This window comes from Hypomesus nipponensis, chromosome 9, assembly GCF_054491055.1.
Source record: "Hypomesus nipponensis isolate SF chromosome 9, ASM5449105v1, whole genome shotgun sequence".
Classification (NCBI taxonomy): Eukaryota; Metazoa; Chordata; class Actinopteri; order Osmeriformes; family Osmeridae; genus Hypomesus; species Hypomesus nipponensis.
Window position 1 is genome coordinate 14,962,635 of NC_140369.1, and position 20,892 is coordinate 14,983,526.

At 46.7% G+C, this 20,892-nt stretch overlaps 1 protein-coding gene across 1 annotated transcript; it reads left to right on the forward strand.

Moving 5' to 3' along the window:
• The first annotated feature begins 2,063 nt into the window (after window positions 1-2,063).
• slc6a6b (solute carrier family 6 member 6b) lies at window positions 2,064-18,375 on the forward strand. Its single transcript, XM_084706301.1, has 14 exons — window positions 2,064-2,328; window positions 9,000-9,229; window positions 9,362-9,496; window positions 10,369-10,603; window positions 10,804-10,936; window positions 11,887-12,021; window positions 12,180-12,283; window positions 12,398-12,522; window positions 14,499-14,611; window positions 14,960-15,097; window positions 15,227-15,329; window positions 15,484-15,584; window positions 16,011-16,181; window positions 16,447-18,375. Exons 2-14 carry the CDS (start codon window positions 9,001-9,003, stop codon window positions 16,603-16,605), a joined length of 1,881 nt encoding a protein of 626 aa, XP_084562427.1. The 5' UTR covers window positions 2,064-2,328; window position 9,000; the 3' UTR covers window positions 16,606-18,375.
• The last annotated feature ends 2,517 nt before the right edge of the window (window positions 18,376-20,892 follow it).

Below are 20,892 nucleotides of genomic sequence, written 5' to 3' on the forward strand. Positions count from 1 at the left end.
GCATGTCAGATATAGCCCATTGCATGACTTGGCGTACAATCCAATAGGCTAAGCTTTAGGATAAGACAGCAAGAAATGACTCATCACTATCTGGTTGTATTTATGTCAGATTTTGACAAGATGGGTAGGAATGATGGATATTGGCATCTAAATACAAGAGCGTATGCTACGTTGATTACGAAATTAAGAAAAAAAAGAAATATAATTGTAAAGAAATGTTGTCATCAGTTAGGATTTATGATACAGAGTGATGATAAACCAACACAGAACATAAGGTAAGTTGTAGTTTTGATGTGTAGAGTAGTGAGAGAGAAAACAAAGAGAGAGAGAACTCTTGGTGTATGTTTCATTTATTGTGTCTGTGTGTCTTACATGTAAGGCCTAGAGTGTCCTACATGTAAGGCCTAGAGTGTCCTACATGTAAGGCCTAGAGTGTCCTACATGTAAGGCCTAGAGTGTACTACATGTAAGGCCTAGAGTGTACTACATGTAAGGCCTAGAGTGTCTTACATGTAAGGCCTAGAGTGTCCTACATGTAAGGCCTAGAGTGTCCTACATGTAAGGCCTAGAGTGTCCTACATGTAAGGCCTAGAGTGTACTACATGTAAGGCCTAGAGTGTCTTACATGTAAGGCCTAGAGTGTCCTACATGTAAGGCCTAGAGTGTCCTACATGTAAGGCCTAGAGTGTCCTACATGTAAGGCCTAGAGTGTCCTACATGTAAGGCCTAGAGTGTCTTACATGTAAGGCCTAGAGTGTCCTACATGTAAGGCCTAGAGTGTCCTACATGTAAGGCCTAGAGTGTCCTACATGTAAGGCCTAGAGTGTCCTACATGTAAGGCCTAGAGTGTCCTACATGTAAGGCCTAGAGTGAGGCTCCTGAGGCTCAATAAAGACACATGAAAGGCCCAGAGGGAGGCTCTGAGTGATCAGTCAAGGAAAAGTTCAACTCTGGGTGTACCTGTTGTAATAAGATATGGAGGACCAGGTGTAGTAGGTTATGGAGGATATTTGAGACTAGAGAGTCTATGTAGGGTGTAGTAGTTAAAATTGGAAAAGTCCCTAAAACTTTGCAGGATCAGCAGAATTTGAGAAGACTAAATGAGGACCAAGAGAACATGGATTCATAACTGATAATAGACCAATAGGATGTTGTAAAAGTTCAGAGGTGGAGATTTGTTGGGTATACAAACTGTAACACAAACAAAGAAATTCAGATTGTTCCCTGGAACCTTCTTGTTGTTTAATATGATGTATGAGCTGAATTAAAATCATATTTGCATCAAGACTTTCACTAGTTTCCGTGCTGTTTGTGTCGAAAGTCGATTTTTTGACTTTTTGTAAGTTGTGAAAAAGAAGTTGTGAAAAAGTTGTGAAAAAATACACATCTTACAAATAGCTACAGCAGTGCTACATCCTTCCTTCAATGATTGTTGTGAACTTGCGAAAAAATTTTTTTATTGCAAACTGATCATCAAAACCACTTCACACTCTTCACTGAACATTCTTGGGTCATGAGTAATACACCTGCCACATTTCAACTTCATTCAGTGCCATTTCTCAAAACAATCGAGACGCAGACTGACACGCACTCACATACAGATTCCTTTCCTTTATATTAGATCTATATCTTCGCACACACAGCCCTAACTTATTTTGACGTCCTTTAGACATGTCAGATATCACTGCTCAATTCACTGAACCTCCCCTCATGTTCCTGCTGCAGTCTGGCTTGTACATCCACATTCTATGAGATAAGCCAGTGCAGCGTTACTTTTCTGTATCATTTTCAGCAGGGATGGGAAGTGCTGGACTTTTTTGCGTGAAGTAAGAAGAGACTCAACTTTCAATGAACAGATCATTCCAACAACTGATTTGTGTGATGTCTGTCAAGAATGCAAGATCCAGCTGCCATGCTATTTGAGACAGTAGAGAGGTGTACTCATTTCTTGACTCGAAGAAAACTATGCAGAGCCTTTCCTCTTTCTCAGGGCCCAACATCGAAATGATACAGGGAAGTATAGGGTTCTTCTGACCAAGGAGAAGAAGCCCTAGTCCCCCTCAACGCGAAGTACAGTCAGACGGCGTGCTTGTAAATAAAGTGGAACCTGTCTCTTTAAGAAGACGCTCTCCTGTTGCACGGGGAGGCAGGCCGGTGATTTTCCACTCATGCTAATGTATAAATGGTCACCCATTTTAAGAGACAAAGGTCAGAAAAAAAACCTTATAAATAAAATTTACCGCTGTAATACCCTTATTCTACATCCTGACGCCGCACAATAGTTGAAGGGACCGCTTGCCTGTAAAGGAATAAAAGGAAACACAGCAGGTAACGGAACAAGCCACCTCTATTACAACATCTATTGCCGATGCTGTGCGCTCATTTTTAAAATTTTTATTTAAGGTAGTTCAATATGTTATTTTATTTGTAATGTTGACTGATAAGATGATTTGCATTACCTTCAGGACATTTTGTGAAATGTTTCATTTTTATTGCCGTATCAGTTCTCGATTAGATTGTATCATTATGATTTTGTTGCATCCATTATTTTAAACATTCATACTTTGTGTGTAAAAGGGATGAGAAGACCTATCCGTGTCATCATTGGTTTTGAAATAGAGGTTCGCACATGGCAAATAATGTGTATGACAGCTTCAATTCTGTAGATAATTCTCCTTAATTCGGAGGTGCTTACGCATACCCATCAGTCACATCACCGATAACTTTGACGTGTCCGTATTATGTTTTTTTGACATACATTGTCCTTTTGCACACTGGTGCTATGCATTCTGTTCGTCAGTTAAGCTATCGTGGCGACAAACTAAACCGGGAAGTAGCTTAACGTAGATTCAAACCATCTTCTAGGTTATCTGCGCGTCATTCTCCAACGGTCTAACATGTCCATTCATGGCTCGTTTGCGATGTTTTTAATTGTCTTTCAGTAGCATATAGTACCCCATAGGTTATACAACCTTGCCAGAATATTTCCATAATTTCATTATTTGCCATCTGTTGCCCAGTTTCTGTTTAAGCACGGATGAGGGGCTGGTGTCAGTGATGGCTTTCCCAGTTACATAAATAATTGAGCCTATGAGGGTGTGAAGAGAGATGTAGTCTTCGTGGTTACAGTACAAGCTTGAGTAGGTGAATGTATGACTTTGCTATTTCCCCGGTTCCTGGGGTATTAAGCGGTGGTGTGAAAGACATCCCAGAGGCTACCTCCATGGTAACAAGAACGCGCGCTGTAATTTGACAATCGGTGAAATCTTAACTCACACCTCAACCTAATTAGACTATATATTAGCCACTAAGACGTCCTCTGTCAAATGCGACTGCGTTTGTTTTATTCACATGAAATTAATATAGCCCAGGCCTACTTGTTTGTTCATGACGCATTTAAAACTGTCTTCATTGCTTGATGATCTGTGGGGCCGAACCGAAGACGCACCCCCTCGAAATCAAGTCTGCAAAGTAAAATTCGAGGTCGAGCTGACCGTACAGCGTGTGTTTGACTGTAGTGATGTCTCAGCCAGTGACGGCGACACGGTGTACTGCATTGTGCATCACACTAAAGGTTTGTCGGTTGTGAAATGAGCTAGTGGCGTAAATAGCAGAGACTGAGAGAGAACGCCGAATGTTGTCGACAAAGATAAAATTGGCACAGCGAAGTGACAAAGGCATTCATCACGTTATGACGTTGGTGCGCGCCCTTGAAGATTGAAGCAGGAGAAAGCATTGCTCAACATAGTGGTTTCATACAGAGCAGTAGCCTACAGATATGACCTCATGCAGATAGCTTACTGATATATGGACTGTAGCCTACTGCACTATACGCTCACAGTGATGTGATACCTATTCATGTGAAGGTTGTTCAGCCTTGTCACTTTACCTCTGTAAGCATTTGGTCCAATTTGCCTCACCCTTTTCCTGTCAAATCTTAGCCACAGTTGCAGCAAACTAGATAGCCAAGTGAAAACGTGGTTCTATTCCTGTCCACAAGCCTACACACTTTAAACCAGCCTCTTGTCAACACAACCACCGCTGTTAAGGCTGTAGGTGAAGCATTGAGCCAAGATCAGATCTTTAAGCCACAGTGTCCCGCATATCAAGACAAATGACCTCCCTTTGGACCAAATGATCACCTCAAAGGTCTAAGCATGATCTTCTTGTCAATGAGAATGTCAGACCAGGTTTAGCTACCATCCAAATACTGAGATTCCAAAAACCTAATTTTTCAACATTTAAACATTGTAAGGCATTGGCCAGTGTGATTTTTTTGCAATGTAGATTGAGCTGCTTGGCTGATAATTTGTCTACCAGACCCACGTTAACAATTTAACATGCTGCTTCAGGAATGATAATCCCAGTGCTGCTTAGTTTGCTAATATTGGAATTAGAGGAACACCAACCTCGAGGGCCCTTAAGGCTGCCATTCCTCTCCTGTTCATATAAAGGACACACAGTCTATCTCCCAGCGAGCCCCCCCTAAGAAACAGACAGTCTCTCCTTCAACCCTCCCATGCTCTACTTTCTCTCTAACCTCCTTAAAGTCTGTCTCTCTCGTGCTCCCCTCATCTCCCACCCTCCTACCCTCAGACCACCCCCCTCCTTGTCCTCTCACAGTCTACCTCCTCTCCAAATCTGTGTCCCGTCAGTTTCTCCTCCTCCAGCCAACATACTGTCAAAACTGAGCGAAATCACTCACCAGCCAGTTAAACATCCCATAATAGTGTGTTTGGCTGGAGAGCTCATGGTTATGTGCCAGCTGGGATGCAGTTGACGTGGTTTTAATGGGTACAGGCACGGTCAAATAGCCGTCTGAACCTAGGCTGGTAGTGGAGACAAGGTCCAGAAAGGTGTCAGTGTGTAAAAATACCATGGCACTCCTTGGGTTTGGGTCTAAGGAGAGGGCAAGGTCTATTTTCAGAGCGTCTTTGGACCTTGAAAGATGCACAGTCGTGAATTCCCCTCTATTGTGTGTGTGTGTCGCTGTGATTGAAGTGGTTCTCTGCTTTCATCTATATTTTACGGCCTGGTCTATATCCTTGCTGGCTTGCTGCCCCACTAGTGCATGTCTGATATCATGCATGTGGTACATTATTAACCATTCTTGAACCACTGACCCAGTTGTCCCCTCTTTCAGAACCAGGAGAGGTTGATCTATAACTAGCTGTTTCTGAACCCCAAAAATATGTGCACAAGAACTGCATGGGGATAAAGTCATAACATGCATCGGATTTATGTTCCTCCAGTGTGTCTGGACACACCGCCTGCCAAAAGTGTTTGTGGTGTTGCAAGTGGTGAGAAGACCCTCCCCTAGGTTATTGAGAAAGCAGATTTATCTTTTGTTGTTATTGGTAGAACTAATTAGCTATGTAGTAAAGTTGGTTTGGAATTGCCAGCTCCAACTGAAAGGTATTGAATTTGTGCTTCCTGGATTTGTCTTCCTGGCCTAATGAATTGAGACCGGTATTCAATCCCAGGCCTTTCCTTAAACTGGGAACTGTGTTGTTATTGAACACTTGCAGACGGCTGGGAACTTGAGTGGATGTGATCCAACAGTCAGCTGATCATGTGACTTGACTGGGAAGTGAAAGTCAGAGTATGAACACATCCCAGTGTTTGCTCACTGAAGATAGGACTTGTAGTGTACACACACACACTGCAGCTACATCTATGCTTTGGGTTATCCTCAGTTACACAAACAGAAGCCAGACTGTATCTCTGCTTAGAGGCTGATGCACAGTCCAGGGTTCTGTCAGTGTATGTGTCTTGAGCTTCTTCAATTGTATCAGTCAGATAGGCTATCAGGTTCAGGGCCATACCAACTGTGGGCCCTTTATGGTGCCTACTGTAGTCCATACAGTAGAGGAATGTGTTATGATAGATAGAGAGAGAGATGGAAAGAAAAAGGGAGAGAATAGAGTTTTTAATGTGAAAGCCCAGTGGAAACAGTCTCTTAAAATAGGGCCGTTATGTAAGTGGCCTGAGCCGCACGTGTCCCACAGCCCAGAAGTCTCCCTAAGCTGCCTGCCTCTTTCACACGCATACATACATACATACACACATACATGCATACATACATATACGCACGCACTCCCGTACATATACGCATGCACGCACACACTCACATACAGCATACACACACACAAATACACACGCATGCAAAACAACACACGCGAGCCAGTTGGGACTTGAACTGCAGAAGTAGCAGAGGTGGTTTGAACCCCAAGGATGTTTTACTGCGGTTGACTCAGAAAACGCAGGTTCAATGTCTTGCCATAGAACATCCAGCTCCATGAGTACAGAAAAGTACCTGTGAGGGTAAAGGTCACCAGACTCCAGTTGATCCTCTTAGGATGCCAGACTGATGCTGTCCCCTCCTGTTTGGGTGCTGTGAGGAGGAAGAGAAAGGATTGTGAGGAAGGCTTTGTTTATTACAGGAAACGTTAGATGTCTTATCAGATTCAGCCTGAGGCTCCCAATGTTCCTCATCCTTTAACACACACACACACACGCACACACAAGCTTATGGAGCTTAACCTCTTGTGGTCCTGAACACACAAAACCAATAGACACACACAAACCCTAAAAACACACTCGCTTGACCACAAGCATCAATTCCTCCGCTTCCCTGTCTTCCGTTAGCCTGAGGGAGGCCCTCACTGTTATACTGTTGACACATATGCAAACTTGGTGATCACAGATCCATGTTCTGCTATAGGCTGTTGAACATAACTGTATCCTGCACGTTTGAATCCAGGAAGTTCATCCAAGGATATGAAAGTCAATGTACTTCCTGTTTTGACTGCGGAAGAGTGAAACCTCTGCATCTGCAGAGTGTGACGTCGTGCCAGATGTGAAATTCATCAATAATGACGACCAAGAATGTACATCTAAGAAACATTCCATCCCGAAAAATCTTCGTTCACCCAATACGTCCTCCCATGGGTGTCTGTCCTGACCAGAGGAAGCAGCTACCGAGGCCATTATGAAGCCAGTTAGCTTCATCAACGCTTGTCTCTTGTGTTATCAGGAAGACAGCTGCCTAACAAGCCACATGCATGTGCTGTAACCAGAGACGGGTGTGAGCACCCAGTGGAAACCTGGCAAGGTAATGGTTCCCCTCAAGATGGGCCCTGCTCATCCCAGCCTCACCATGGCCTCTGCTTGGCTTACCTGGACAGCACCTGATATACTTGGCACCTGTCTGTCTAGCTGACCGACTGCCTGTCTGCGTGTCCTGAAGTGTCAGAGAGTGGAAAGTTACCTGGAGTGTGTCACTCCGCTCCAAGAGGCTTTACCCTGTCAGAGGACAGGGTTTATCTGCCTTAGTTAGTGGGCGTGTCCGGCTGTGAGCCGTGGTTGGTCCATGAAGGCCAAGGTGACCGGGAGGAAGAGAGAGTACAATGAGATTCGAGGGATGGTATAGAGAGGAGAGGATCAGACGCAACACGAAGCCAACGCTGCCATGAAGGAGATGTAAGTAGAGGAACCAGGGGAGAGGGGATGTTTGTCCGAGGGGGGGGGGACGGGACCACAGGATGCCGAGGAGAGAGATGCAGTGAGTGGGATTTGCTAACCCGAGGAAAAAGTAGACAGACAGACAGAAGAAGCAGACAATGGATCATGGAATTTTCCGTACAGTCAGCTTGGTGTGTCATAGGGCTTATATAGTCTATAGATAGGAAGGACAGTGAGTTGCGCTTAAACAGAGCCAGGGTTATTGGTCTTCTGTACTGTTGCTTTACGAGACACATAGATTACCAGATTTTGACTTCTGGGTCTAGCGTGTCTTCCGTATGTTGAAAAGCCTATTTTTGATGGTCTTTTAACTGTGATCCTCTAATGGCGGCTAAGTACGGAATGCCTTTACTAGTGCATCTGCGTGTATATGGTACAGTATTCTAATAATATGAGTGGTGATGGAAAAAGCTAAATGATGAGGTCATTGACTTCAGGTACAGACATAGAAGGATACCGAGAAAGTGTCCCGAGTCTGACCTAAGCAGAAAAGCAGTCTTCCAGGAGTTCACGTAATGGAATTAAACTCATTAGCCTACTGGCGGGCCTAAAATTAGCTTGCAAGTTAGACTACTGCAGGGCGCAAACTATCCGTAACATAATCAACTAGCCAGTTGGCCCACTGCAGCAAGGTGCTACAAGCTGGGCACGTTGGTCTACTTGACGACATACATTAGTCATCCTTTGCGAGCCTGTGATGTCAACAGTGACATGGACAGGGATGGAGAAATGAGTGATGGAGGGATGAAAGGGCTCGGGTTGACATTTGCCGACGACAGCGAGGCCCACCGTATGGAGCTCAGAGAGTTGGCATGGCTCTCTTTCTCCCCACTTCTCTGTCAGAGTGTCTGGTTCCATAGGATCAGTTGCACTAGGAAATGAGCCGCACATTTGCTGTGACATTTAATGATATCGTAAGATGAACTCGAGGATTCATTTTAAACTGTCAAACTGTCTACATTGCAACATTGTGTTTTGATCTAGGTTGCATTTAAGAGAATAGCACAATGACAGAAATGTGCTTTCATCATGCCAGAGAACAGGCTGATAAGCAGGCAGAGCAGTGCTCAGTAGTCGAGGTTGATATACAATCTTAGTCCCAAGTATAGCCCAGCTCATATGGCTCTGGTATCTTAAGTTAGACACACACTGTCTTGGATTACACTTGGCGGTCACACCACATGTGTAAACGCATTGTAAATCTCATGCCTACAGGAAACGCTCTGAGAATTGACTACCAACAGGAGTGACTTTAAGTCTTGAGCTCCCACAGCTCCTCTGGGGAAGGTAGCTGTCCAATGTTTGGCGGCCCAAAACAAGATGACGTATTGGCAATTGTGTCGCTTTGAGGGAGACGTAGTATGTAGCTCTCTGCTCGGAAATCGATGACACCTCTCAATCTTCAGGACTTTAGAACCAAAGTGATTAATTGTCAGTCTCTCTCTCTCCCCCCCCCCCCCCCACAACCCCTACAGCATGGCACAGAAAGAGAAGCTGCAGTGTCTGAAGGACTTCCATAAAGACACTCTGAAGCCCTCCCCAGGCAAGAGTCCGGGCACGAGGCCCGAGGACGAGGCTGAGGGCAAGCCGCCCCAGAGGGAGAAGTGGGCGAGCAAGCTTGACTTCCTGCTGTCCGTGGCCGGCGGCTTTGTGGGTTTAGGCAACGTGTGGCGTTTCCCTTACCTCTGCTACAAGAACGGTGGAGGTGAGGGGACTCGTTAGTCACCGGGTTGTACGTGTCAAGAAGTGTGCGATGGCACTGCTTCTTGATCTTGTTGAAACTAAATTCAGTGTCTGTCTGTCTCTCTCTCTCTTCTTCGACGTCTCTCTCCCTCAGGTGCATTTCTCATTCCGTACTTCATCTTCCTGTTTGGAGGGGGACTTCCTGTTTTCTTCCTGGAGGTGGCGCTTGGGCAGTTCACCTCCGAGGGTGGCATCACCTGCTGGGAGAAACTCTGTCCCATCTTTACCGGTGAGTAACATGGAAATGGTCTCTACTGCTGGGTAGAAACACCGTCCGCTACAGGAGTTCATTCTCTGTTTTTCTGAGGAGGGTTCAAATGTCCTCTGGGCACTGTTTTTTGGATCCTTTATATCTTTCTCAACCTTGTGACGAGGGGTGTGACATCAGTGTGACATCAGTGTCTGGCCTGCCACCAGACTGGGATGACCTTGTTTTGATTCTAGTTGCTAGGAGACCAGGCCCTATTTTGACTCTGGTTGCCAGGAGCCCTATGCTGCAGATCCATCCTTTTCTCCTTTCCTCTCTCCTCCTCTTTCACTCCTATCCTTCCTGCTATCTACCAACTGATTTAATGCTAGAATTATTACTCTCACAAACTCGCGCGCGCACCAATCATTTTTTGTATCTACCGATTCAAAGGCTTCTCAGCCGTAGCTCCGTGTACCGTAAAAAACGAGGTCTGTGCACATGCCCCGTTTTCTTTCTCTTGCACCACCACCCTCCACACACACAAACACACCCACATGGGTACACACACACGTACAGAGGCACACACACACTCATCCAAGCTCCCAGAACCCTTGAGACTTGGCCGTGAACAGAATGTGCTGAATTACATGTTGCCATGGTAGCAGTGCAGGAAAACATCTGAGAGACCTAGCGATGAGATGAGAGTAGTGGAGAACGACATTCACGAGTTGCAGAGATGGATGGAGGGAGCACTCTGTTAAACAGGACAAAGAAAATGGAGATTCCCGTATTTCATTACAAGCTGCCTCTGCTGAACCACAAATCACTTAGACCCAAAGATGGATATGTCTAGGTTGTTTAATATCTGTGTATCAACCACACCTTATACCTCTATCTTGTGTCCCTGCCAGGTATCGGCTACGCCTCTGTTGTGATCGTGTCTCTGCTCAACATATACTACATCGTGATCCTGGCCTGGGGCTTGTACTACCTGTTCCAGTGCTTTCAGCCTGAGCTGCCCTGGGCACGCTGCAACCAGCCCTGGAACACCCCCAACTGCGTGGAGGACACCATCCGTAAGAACAAGACCCTCTGGCTGGCTGCTAACTCCACCAACTTCACCTCCCCGGTCACCGAGTTTTGGGAGTGAGTATCCTCCAGGGCTGGTGCCAAACCAAGAGGCTTGACGCAACATTACAAACTGAAACGCACGCGTGCACGTGCATGGACGCTCTTACCTCCCCCCCAAAATCTTACAAACGCCACAGAATGTCTCTCTTTCTCTCTCTCGCACACACCCAAACCGTGGAGAGCCTTACCTAAAGTCGGCCTTTCTCCCCTTCCAGGCGTAATGTGCTGTCCATCTCCAGCGGTATTGACGACCTGGGGCCCGTCAAGTGGGACTTGGCTCTCTGTCTGCTGGCCGTCTGGGTCATCTGCTTCTTCTGCATCTGGAAGGGCGTCAAGTCCACTGGAAAGGTATCCAACCAAACTGCATGCGCACTTTGGATTGTTTCGATCGATGCTCACAATACTCCCAGAGATCCCCACCAACAACCTGGAGGTCATATAAATGGAGTACATTTAGTAACTTGTTCATGCATGACCAGGCTTGGCTTAGGCGTGTTGCTCTATTCACATAGACGGACAATTACCCAGTGCATAAACCTTGAACTTGACACATTGATTACAACAAGACCAAGGACACACCCTCTGGTTGTGGTGTGGCTTCACACGCTCTGGCGACCACTGGTTCCGCCCATGCTCAGTCCTGGTTCTGGTTCCTTCCATGTTGTTCCACGCTGTCCCCCCTCCCTCTGTCAGTCCTGGAGATGGTTCTATCCTGGGTCGTAAAGCTGTTCCTCAGCCCAGCCATAAACTACTTTGACTGTAGACCATGAAGCCACTTCCCTGGGCTCGGGCAGGTCCCTGCGTGTGCAGCACCATAACTACCTGAGTGAAACGGCTGTAAACAAACCTCAGACACGACACCACAACACCCCAAGAGACCTTAGACGGCTCAATCGATCCCAGACTGCTGTTTTTTTTTACTGCCTTAAATCCCCCATATTGATTGGTCGGGTCTGATTCATGTTTTGTGGTGACGCTAGGCTGCATCTCATTCTGCAGCCTCTATCCCTTCTCGGCCAAGGCAGTTGTGCCTCACAGCGCGCTTAACTGCTTCAGCTACAAAAAATTAAGCCAACTGACACATTCTTCAGATTTACAACAACTCGATCGGAGATGTATATAATTTATATCTTAATCATTTGTTTATTTATCAAATATTTATAGATGTATATTTGATGATAAAAAAAAATTATATCTGGAGGAACTTCTAAGTTACTGGATAGCATGGAGAGAAATAACAGGCTGTTGTAATTCTGGGTTCGTTGGCTGAGACGCTTTCCTGCCTCCCTCCGTCACAGGTGGTGTACGTCACAGCAACCTTCCCTTTCCTCATGCTCATCATCCTGTTGATCCGTGGCGTGACGCTGCCCGGCGCCTCCGTGGGCATCAAGTTCTACCTGTATCCAGACCTGGCTCGCCTCAAGGACCCCGAGGTAGGTGCCCCGGCCGTGCCCAAGCACAAAGCTGCCAATGTGGCGTCCATCCCAATAAGTGTCTGAACCTGGGATGTGTGGTCAAACGGCGCAGCAGTCCTTTCCCAGAGTCCTTTGCCCTAGCTTAGCTGTCAGCCTGTCTGTCCTCCCATTTCCAGGTGTGGATCGACGCGGGGACCCAGATCTTCTTCTCGTACGCCATCTGTCTCGGCGCCATGACTTCCCTGGGAAGCTACAACAAGTACAAATACAACTGCTACAGGTGAAGGCCGCTGCTGGGGGAGGGGGGGCTGGGGGGGGCGGGGGCGGTGGGGGGTTGGGGACGCGTGTTCCCTGTGTGTTCATTAACACCCTCCATGACATATGTGTGACATAGGGACTGTTTGCTGCTGGGAGCCCTCAACAGCGGTACCAGTTTTGTGTCTGGCTTCGCAATATTTTCCGTCCTGGGCTTCATGGCACAAGAGCAAGGGGTGGACATTGCCGATGTGGCAGAGTCAGGTACGAGGGTCTCTGTGGCAGTGATGGTGGGCACTGCTACTTCAAATCAAACAACTACTACAGAACTTAGTGGAAGGTCAATCCAATTGAGGAAAACCTAAGAGGAACACATTTGAAAAGGCATTTGAATTCAGATACGGAATTGATCACTTAAAGACGGCACCAGATATGGCAGTATCGGCAATCAAACACTCCTTGACGATGAGGATGATGATGATGATGATGATGATGACGAATAAGCTCAGTGATCCAGTCTGTTGTCGTGGCGACAGTTGAATCGGGCGGGAATCCTAGCTTACAATGCTTACAATAAGAAAAACACGCAAGGCGATGCTTGGACTGCTTTTTTATAACATTTTGTATGATCATTCTGGCCCAGAACTGGAAATGAAAAGTTAATGGCTCACTGGGTTAGTTCAAGCAGATGTGGCAGAGAAGGAAAGTTTCAGCAGTTGGGAAGTTTCAACATCCCCCTTTGTAACAAGTTTTAAACCATCTCCTTCCGGGCTGTTTTTTTTTTTCTTCTCTCGACTGATTCTATGATTCTGAAACATCTCGACTGTACAACGTTCCACTGTGTGATTTCCGCTGTGAATTCTATTGGCTTTCTCAACCTGTACCTCTGACGTATTAATGTACTTCCTTCCTCCTGCGTATGCAGAGGTGTCCTGTTACCGATTGGCAACACCTGGAGGATTCTACCGGTGATTTTTCTATTAATAAGAAAATCATCTTTCATTATCTAATCCTCTACGGATACACCAACACACACAGCCAAATCTGTCTCAGGTCCTCTAACAGACTGAGATCCGAATCTCTCCTGCAGAATTCCAGACCAGCAGCTTTCTGGAGCTAAGCTAGTTTAGCATTCAGCTACAGGCCCAGTCTACCTGCTCGACTTACTCTACATACCCTGCGTCAAGCCACTTTTAGGATGATACTGACGTTATCTGGACACACCGACAGAACTCACAGTCTGACTGCTCTAGTTTGCATGTCTTCCAATGTGAGGGGCTAGAACCCTGACAGGTAAGCGTTAGAACAAGGTAGAACATCTTAGAGCAGGTACACAGGACAGGTAGGTGTCCAGCTGACCAGGTAGACTAAGTAGGTGGACAGAACAGACAACCACCCGAGGTAGTGTAGTGAGGTCGGAGGGGTAAGAGAAGGACAGGGAGGGAGGGAGAGAGACAGACAGACAGACAGAGCAGTAGCTAGTCATGTCGTGTTTGGTTGGATGCCTGTTTATGGTGCACAGCTCACCCTACAGGGCGAGTTTCCAACCCTGCTCCTGGCAAACCGCCTTCCTGTATCTGTTTTTGGCTGTTGCTACAACCCCAGTCGCCACCAACCTGGCTTCGCACAACCAGCTAATCATTTGAATCAGGTGTACCACGTTAAGGTTGGAGCAAAAACCTACAGGAAGGTAGCTCTCCAGGAGGAATCTTGGACAACCCTGCCCTACAGTATATTGCTTAAGACATGTTTGTCGTTCCCCCTGCTTTGTATTGAACTTCTGTTGAACAGGTTGCTCAGTGTTCTTCGATCGCTGTCAAGCTGAAGAGGGAAAGGCGACGTATGTTGCCTTCACCCCTCTGACATGTTACACATACATGATTTGCTAACTGTGATATCACGTACACCAGACAGGGCCATGTGGAGGCAGGGGTAGCTCACGTAGCTGCTATAGGAGAGAGGGCCCAAGCAGATGCCCATGTCATAGCCCCCAGAGCCAGACAAGCAAGACGATGGCTCACTAGAAATGCATTAGCAGTCTCGGCCAATCGTAACTTGTTATTCCCCTGACTTCATGCCATTGGATCAAAAGACAGACGTAGCTTCTACACATTCTGACATTCCAATTTGGTCTGTGCCGTGATTGGGCGCATCCTGGTGGCACAGACCAGATGAGCCAATCGACTTGTGCTAATTGCGTCTCCCCCCACCTCCCCCTCCCTCTGTTCTTTCCTCCACAGGCCCAGGACTGGCTTTCATTGCCTATCCCAAGGCTGTCTCCATGATGCCCCTACCAACCTTCTGGGCTATTCTCTTCTTCATCATGCTTCTGCTTCTAGGCCTCGACAGTCAGGTAATAATAATAATACATTTTATTTGGAGGCGCCTTTCAAGTCACCCAAGGTCACCTTACAATAAAATAATACAAGATTAAAGATAAAAGCATAAAAGATCGAGACAACATTAAAACAGAACATCAACATAAAAACAAGTGAAGTGCACAGGGTCCAGTTATAGAGAGTATGCCAGTTTGAACAGGAGTTTTGAGTTGAGACTTGGAGTACACACACGCACACACACTCTACATATAAAAGGCGACATTTTAAAGTTTGAGTGTGTATCTAATACTTTATAAATAACCCCCCCCCACCCCTCCCCTCGTTCTCTCTCTCACACACCCCCCCCCCCCCCCCCCCTGTAGTTTGTCGAAGTGGAAGGACAGATCACATCTCTGGTAGATCTGTATCCATCCTTCCTAAGGAAGGGTTACCGGCGGGAAATCTTTATAGCTATAGTGTGCTCCGTCAGCTATCTTCTTGGACTCTCCATGGTCACCAAGGTAACCACGACAACCGTGTACTCAACATTAGCACGTGTTCCTGGACTCGAATGCCAGCGCATTCATGCGGGACCTCACACCCAGCAGGCTGTGTGGACCTCTAACCTCTCCCCTGTCCTTCTCCTGCAGGGTGGCATGTACGTGTTCCAGCTCTTTGACTACTATGCAGCCAGCGGTGTGTGCCTTCTGTGGGTTGCATTCTTTGAATGTATTGCTGTAGCCTGGGTTTATGGTAAGTCGGCGGGGGGGCCGTACTCGGGAAAGATTTGCAGCTCCAGACTGCTGGTCTGGGCGGCTTGTCTCGTGTGTGTGCTGTTGAGGAGAGCCAAGGGTTGTGACCTGCGTGTAACGGCAGCCTGTCCTCCTCCTCCTCCCCCTCCGTCCAGGCGCTGATAACTTCTACGATGCCATCGAGGACATGATTGGCTACAGACCTAACCCCTGGATGAAATGGAGCTGGACTGTGATCACTCCTGCGCTCTGCGTGGTGAGTCTCCTCGCCGGTTACTGCTGCTGCTTAATCTGTTTACGGCCAGGCTTAATCTGGTTACGTTACAACTTAATCTGGTCGCACGACTGGTTCATCGCTTCACGCTTCTTGACATTCTGATTATGCTACTAGTCAGTTTGGATTGGATTTGTCTGTTATGGTAGATCTAGGTCTGGTGAGAAGGCGGGACTAAGAGACCCAAGTGTCGGTTATCAACTACTGCTAATAAACTCATTCTTGGCTTGTCTGAAAATGGCTTCAATGTGAATTAATGACCCCTTTTGTTAACCACTAGGAAAACATCACATAAAGCATTCATGCTGAATCTTAACTATAGTCTGTCTGCTATCAGTTAAGTACATATTTACCAACCCCGTTAGTATCTATTAACTGACCTCTTTAATCCGGTTCTCTTCCTTACAGGCCTGCTTTGTCTTTTCATTGGTCAAATACAAGCCTTTGACGTACAACAAGATCTACGAGTATCCTGATTGGTCGATCGGAGTGGGCTGGACCCTGGCCCTGGCCTCCATGATTTGCATCCCTATGGTGGTGGTCATCAAGATCATCCAATCGGACGGTCCACTCATCGAGGTGTGTGCCCCTCCCCTCCTCATGGCTCAGCAGTGCATAGTGGCGCTCTCCCCTGAACCCTCCTCCACTCTTTTATCATGCATCTCCACTAAATCCATACCTGGATAACCTTCACGATGATCTTGCTGTTGACATGAAGTTAAACAGTTCCTCTCTTCTTTTTTTTCCCCCTCTTCTCTCTCCACCCCCCCCCCTCTCATTCTGTCTTCCCCCTCTCTCACCCCCCTCCTCCCCCACTGTACGCCCCCCCCCCCCCCACACACAGCGTATCAAGGCGGTGGCGGCCCCAGTGCGCGGCGGAGCGAGCTCCCGCCCGGCGGACCACAACCACGGCAAGAGTGGCGAGCTGGGCTACCCCCTGGACCCCAACGGGAACAAGGGCCTGATGAAGCCCACCCACACCATCGTGGAGACCATGATGTAGTAGACCAGCCTTCGCTCTCCGTGAGAGGACCCCGCCCCCCCACCCACCCACCCCTCACCTCTCCCCCGGCTTTCTATGTGATAGTTTAGAGTGCTGCCGTTCCGCTAGGCCCCAACAGTTTACATTGTGTCTGCACTACGACTCGCTTGGGCTCGTTTTCTACACAGGAAGTTACATATTATGGTTTTTCTGTCCATGTTTTTAATATTTTTTATTCGACTATTGTTGTTATTGTTATTATTATTATTGATATTACTACTATAATTATTATTACAATTGACGTAGTTTTTAGAAGAAGAGAATTTTTGATCTCGGACGTACACAAAGCAGTACCTTTTTCGAAGTAGATTCGTACATGTTATCTTTCTAACTCCTATCCTGTAGATAATGGAACCGTACTCTGTTTTTGAGGTGGCATTTAAACAACAAAAAAAAGACTTGTACCTACAAAGGGCCATATATACCAGTAAGACTAAATCTGTATCGTGATTAAGAGTAACATATGATTCTGTAGCTGTTGGTAGAAGGAGCCTCCGGCCCTGCCTCGCTCACTTCCTGTCTCTGTAAGGAGCCTCAGGCCCTGCCTCGCTCACTTCCTGTCTCTGTTCCTGTAGGGGTGCTAGTGAGGTGAGACTAGTCCAGATGGTGTAGTTGTTCTTCTTATTGTTGTTGATGTTTGTCGTAAACCACCGCTGACTGTAACTCCACCAGCTACAGAGACCACATCCCCCAGAATCCTCTCTGTCTCAGCGGGGCTACAGTGTAAGCCAGCCCCTCTCTCCTGTGGTACAGTCCAACCCTGTCATGGTATGCTCCATCCTTGTCTGTGCGAGAGATGTTAAAGATCTCAGCAAAGCGGTGCATTCGTTTTTATGTCTTGTGTTCTAGGCGTGTTCTACTGGAGGCGTGTTTTACTGTAGGGCTTGTTCTAGGCATGAGGGTGTATAGCTAGTGGTTTTCTCATGTGACTTCTCCCTTTGTGGGTGGACCACACACACATCATGCTGGTAACACCAGCACCATCTTCTGACAGCATCAAACTTAAGCAGGAAACACCTGACATCATAGCCATGGGGTTTCTTTCCATTAGCTAACAACATCAGAGATGCCCCAGAGAGTGTGGCTTTTGGCCTTCGACATCATAAGACCCAGTCATTTGTACACATTTATGACATCACTATGACATCATGACATTCTCCCATACACTGCCCCTGATACAGTCCTTAGTCGTCATGCTGACTCCGCTCTCAACGCTGACAGTGTTTGCTGCTCACCCCCCTGCTCCTCCCCCCCCCCCCGACCCTCACACACCACAGGGGTTAAGAAGGGCCCCTCCCCCTTCTACCATGTCACACTCCCTAAGATCTCTTTCCTCCTGTTTGCCCTTCTCTCCTTCCTCCTCCTCCTCCTCTCAGCTTCACCTGAGCCCAGAAAGTTTCATTTGAGGGAGGGGTGGGAACGGATGCTTCTATGATGAGCATTAAGCATGCCCAAAAGCGACACACTTGCTCGCCCTACGTTGAAATGTGAAACTCACCAGGGGAACTGAAGCTGTAGTCAGTTACATTCATAGATACACATCTATCATTTTTTTCTAACGCAGTTTAATTCAAATGTCATGTTTTATTTTTGATTGTTTTTCAATCACATTTGCCTTTTGTATCCAAATATCTTGTGTCTGAGTCATTTGTCTGCAGTGGTTCACCTCTGCAACTGTTTAATCGATTAAGCTGCAATCTGTAATGTGCAATATACTTTTTAGAATAAGAAGTATTTGTTTCATTTGTTTTTTGGGAAACATGTGGTACTAACTTTGAAATGTTTTGAAAGTTTGAACCTGCAAACACATTTGAGGAAAAACATCAATGCAATTTTCAGGGGCCAATAAAAAAAGCTTTGACAGTGATGTACTGCCATCACAACCAACCAAAACATTCAAAGCAGTAGCACTGCCTGGCGCCCCCTATAGGCGTCATCAACTCTCTAACCCACCCACTGAAGCACGCCAATCACTGGTTCACCAGGATAGTGGTGTTACCCACCATGACCATATCAGAATGGAAGGGGCCTGGTAGACAAACATGACTTGGGAGACACTCTGAACATATCTCCACAAAGCAGAGAAAATGACCAGTCTAGTTATGTAGTTAGTGTAGCTGTGGCCAGAACTTGGCTAAGGAGCCCTCCAACTTTATCACTGAAAACCAAATGGCACAATATCAGATGAGAGTATCCATATCCACCACTCTTAAGATGCCATTACCTCACCTATCCCAGGCTAACTCCACTCTCCATCCAAGGTTAACTCCCCTGTCCCAGGGTAACTCCACTCTCCATCCAAGGTTAACTCCCCTATCCCAGACTAACTCCCTCCCAGTCCGTCGTCCAACCCATCTCTCCCATGCTAATACTGTTTTCTCCTCTCCTGCAAACACAGCACATACCAGCCCCTCCCTTCGCAGAATGTATTAGGAGAAATCTTTTCAATTCGCAGAGAAACATTTGTAAAGAATTTGAGAGTTTTTATTTTTTATTTCTATGGCTAACCTGTAAGCAGAATAATGTGTATTTAAACAGGTTTTACAAGACGTAAAACATTTTTATTTCTTAATAAAAAAAAATATCTTTGAATTAAAGCCTTTGCTTCTCTTGATGGCATCATCAGTGTGTGAAGGCCACAGAGCAGATAGAATGCACTTTAACCCCAACTCCACCCAACACACACACACACGTTGCTCTACTGCCTCATGTCTGCTGGTTAACCCAGGAAGTAGTTAGGATCACAACCCTCTGACCCTTCCAAGACAGGCCCACAAAGCACCATCCTGGTGGAATCCCTGCTGGGTGTTTGAGCCTGTTTCACTCGTCCCCAGGGAGGGAAATATTGAGTAAGTCAGACTCAGATTAGCACCCTTGAGCCCAGTCATCTGCGTCCTGTTTGTGTGAAGTCCATCAGGAGGCTGTGATGAGTCTCCATTTGAGGACCTAGCTCTGCTGGCTTCAGGCTCCAGTAGGAAGAAGAGGTGGGAAGGCCCAGCAAGACGAGGCTGAGGCAGGGCAGACCCAGGGCAGAAGTGGCCAGAACACTGGGCTCATTTAAAAAAAAAAATGAAATCCCAGGCCCCACATTGAACAGATTAAGATTTGGGATCGAGGCAGTCGTTTAGCAACCACGGAATTCAACCCTGGTCTCTCATTGGAGAGACTGTAGCTCAACTTAACTGTGCTGCAATGACTGCAACAACTTTGAGCCACAACTTGGCCCTCGAGTCAGGAATGAGTCATCTAAAGAATGGTATTTCAGCCCATTGGAGGACAACACGTGAGGATAAACTCCTCACGCTCCCCAAAGCCTCCTGAAGCTCACGGTTATGTAATCCAGCCGTCACGTTGACTGGCCCAGCCGTGAGGGGTGTTGGTGGCGGGGAGAGGGGGGCAGACGGCAGATGCTGGTGACTGTTGATCTGGCTTGGAATGAGCATGGCTGACAGGTACGAGCGAGGGGGAGGGGGTCTGGGAGGGAGGGAGAAGCATAGAGACCAGCTTCCTGACGAGCATCAGTCAGAGAAGAAAAAAACAGACGTCTTTTGAGGGCCTTCTGGGTGAGGCAGCAGCCCCCTACCACACACACACACACGCACACACACCTTCCTACATCCCCATCCCTCTCCACTCCACTTCCCTATGCCTCTATGTCCCAATCCAATCTCTGTCACACATACCTCCAAACACAACACCCCATCCACCTTCAACCAGATGCCACCCTCCAAATCTTCTTCCTCCTTCAGCACTGTAAGACCAAACTGAATCTTGTGGCAGCGCTACATTGTTTGTGGTGATCCTTCTTTTGGTGCAGTCGTTTCATGGTTTTTACATTTATAGTGAATATAAATATATTCATATTTTAGTAAGTATCCTTTGCTTTGACAGGTGACATTTGTAATTTGACAACTTTGTGAGGAAAAACATAAATAAATCTCTTTTAAAAAATGAAGTGATTCTGTCATTTTGTGGGAGTTTTATATTGTGATACTGGGATAATATTAGAACATGACAAAGGCCCACACCCCCCTCACACACATACACACACCTACACACACGCACACCAAATAGATCAGGACAGGAGGTCATCGTTTTGGTCCAGTCTTAAAGATAGACTCTGACATAATCTGGAACAGAATCCTTTAGACGGTGATATACTGTCAGCCCTACAGTCTAAAACCAGGTGGGTACCAGCCACTGGTCTGCACCTCTTTGCATCACCAACTGTCTCTGGAGGAGGGGATC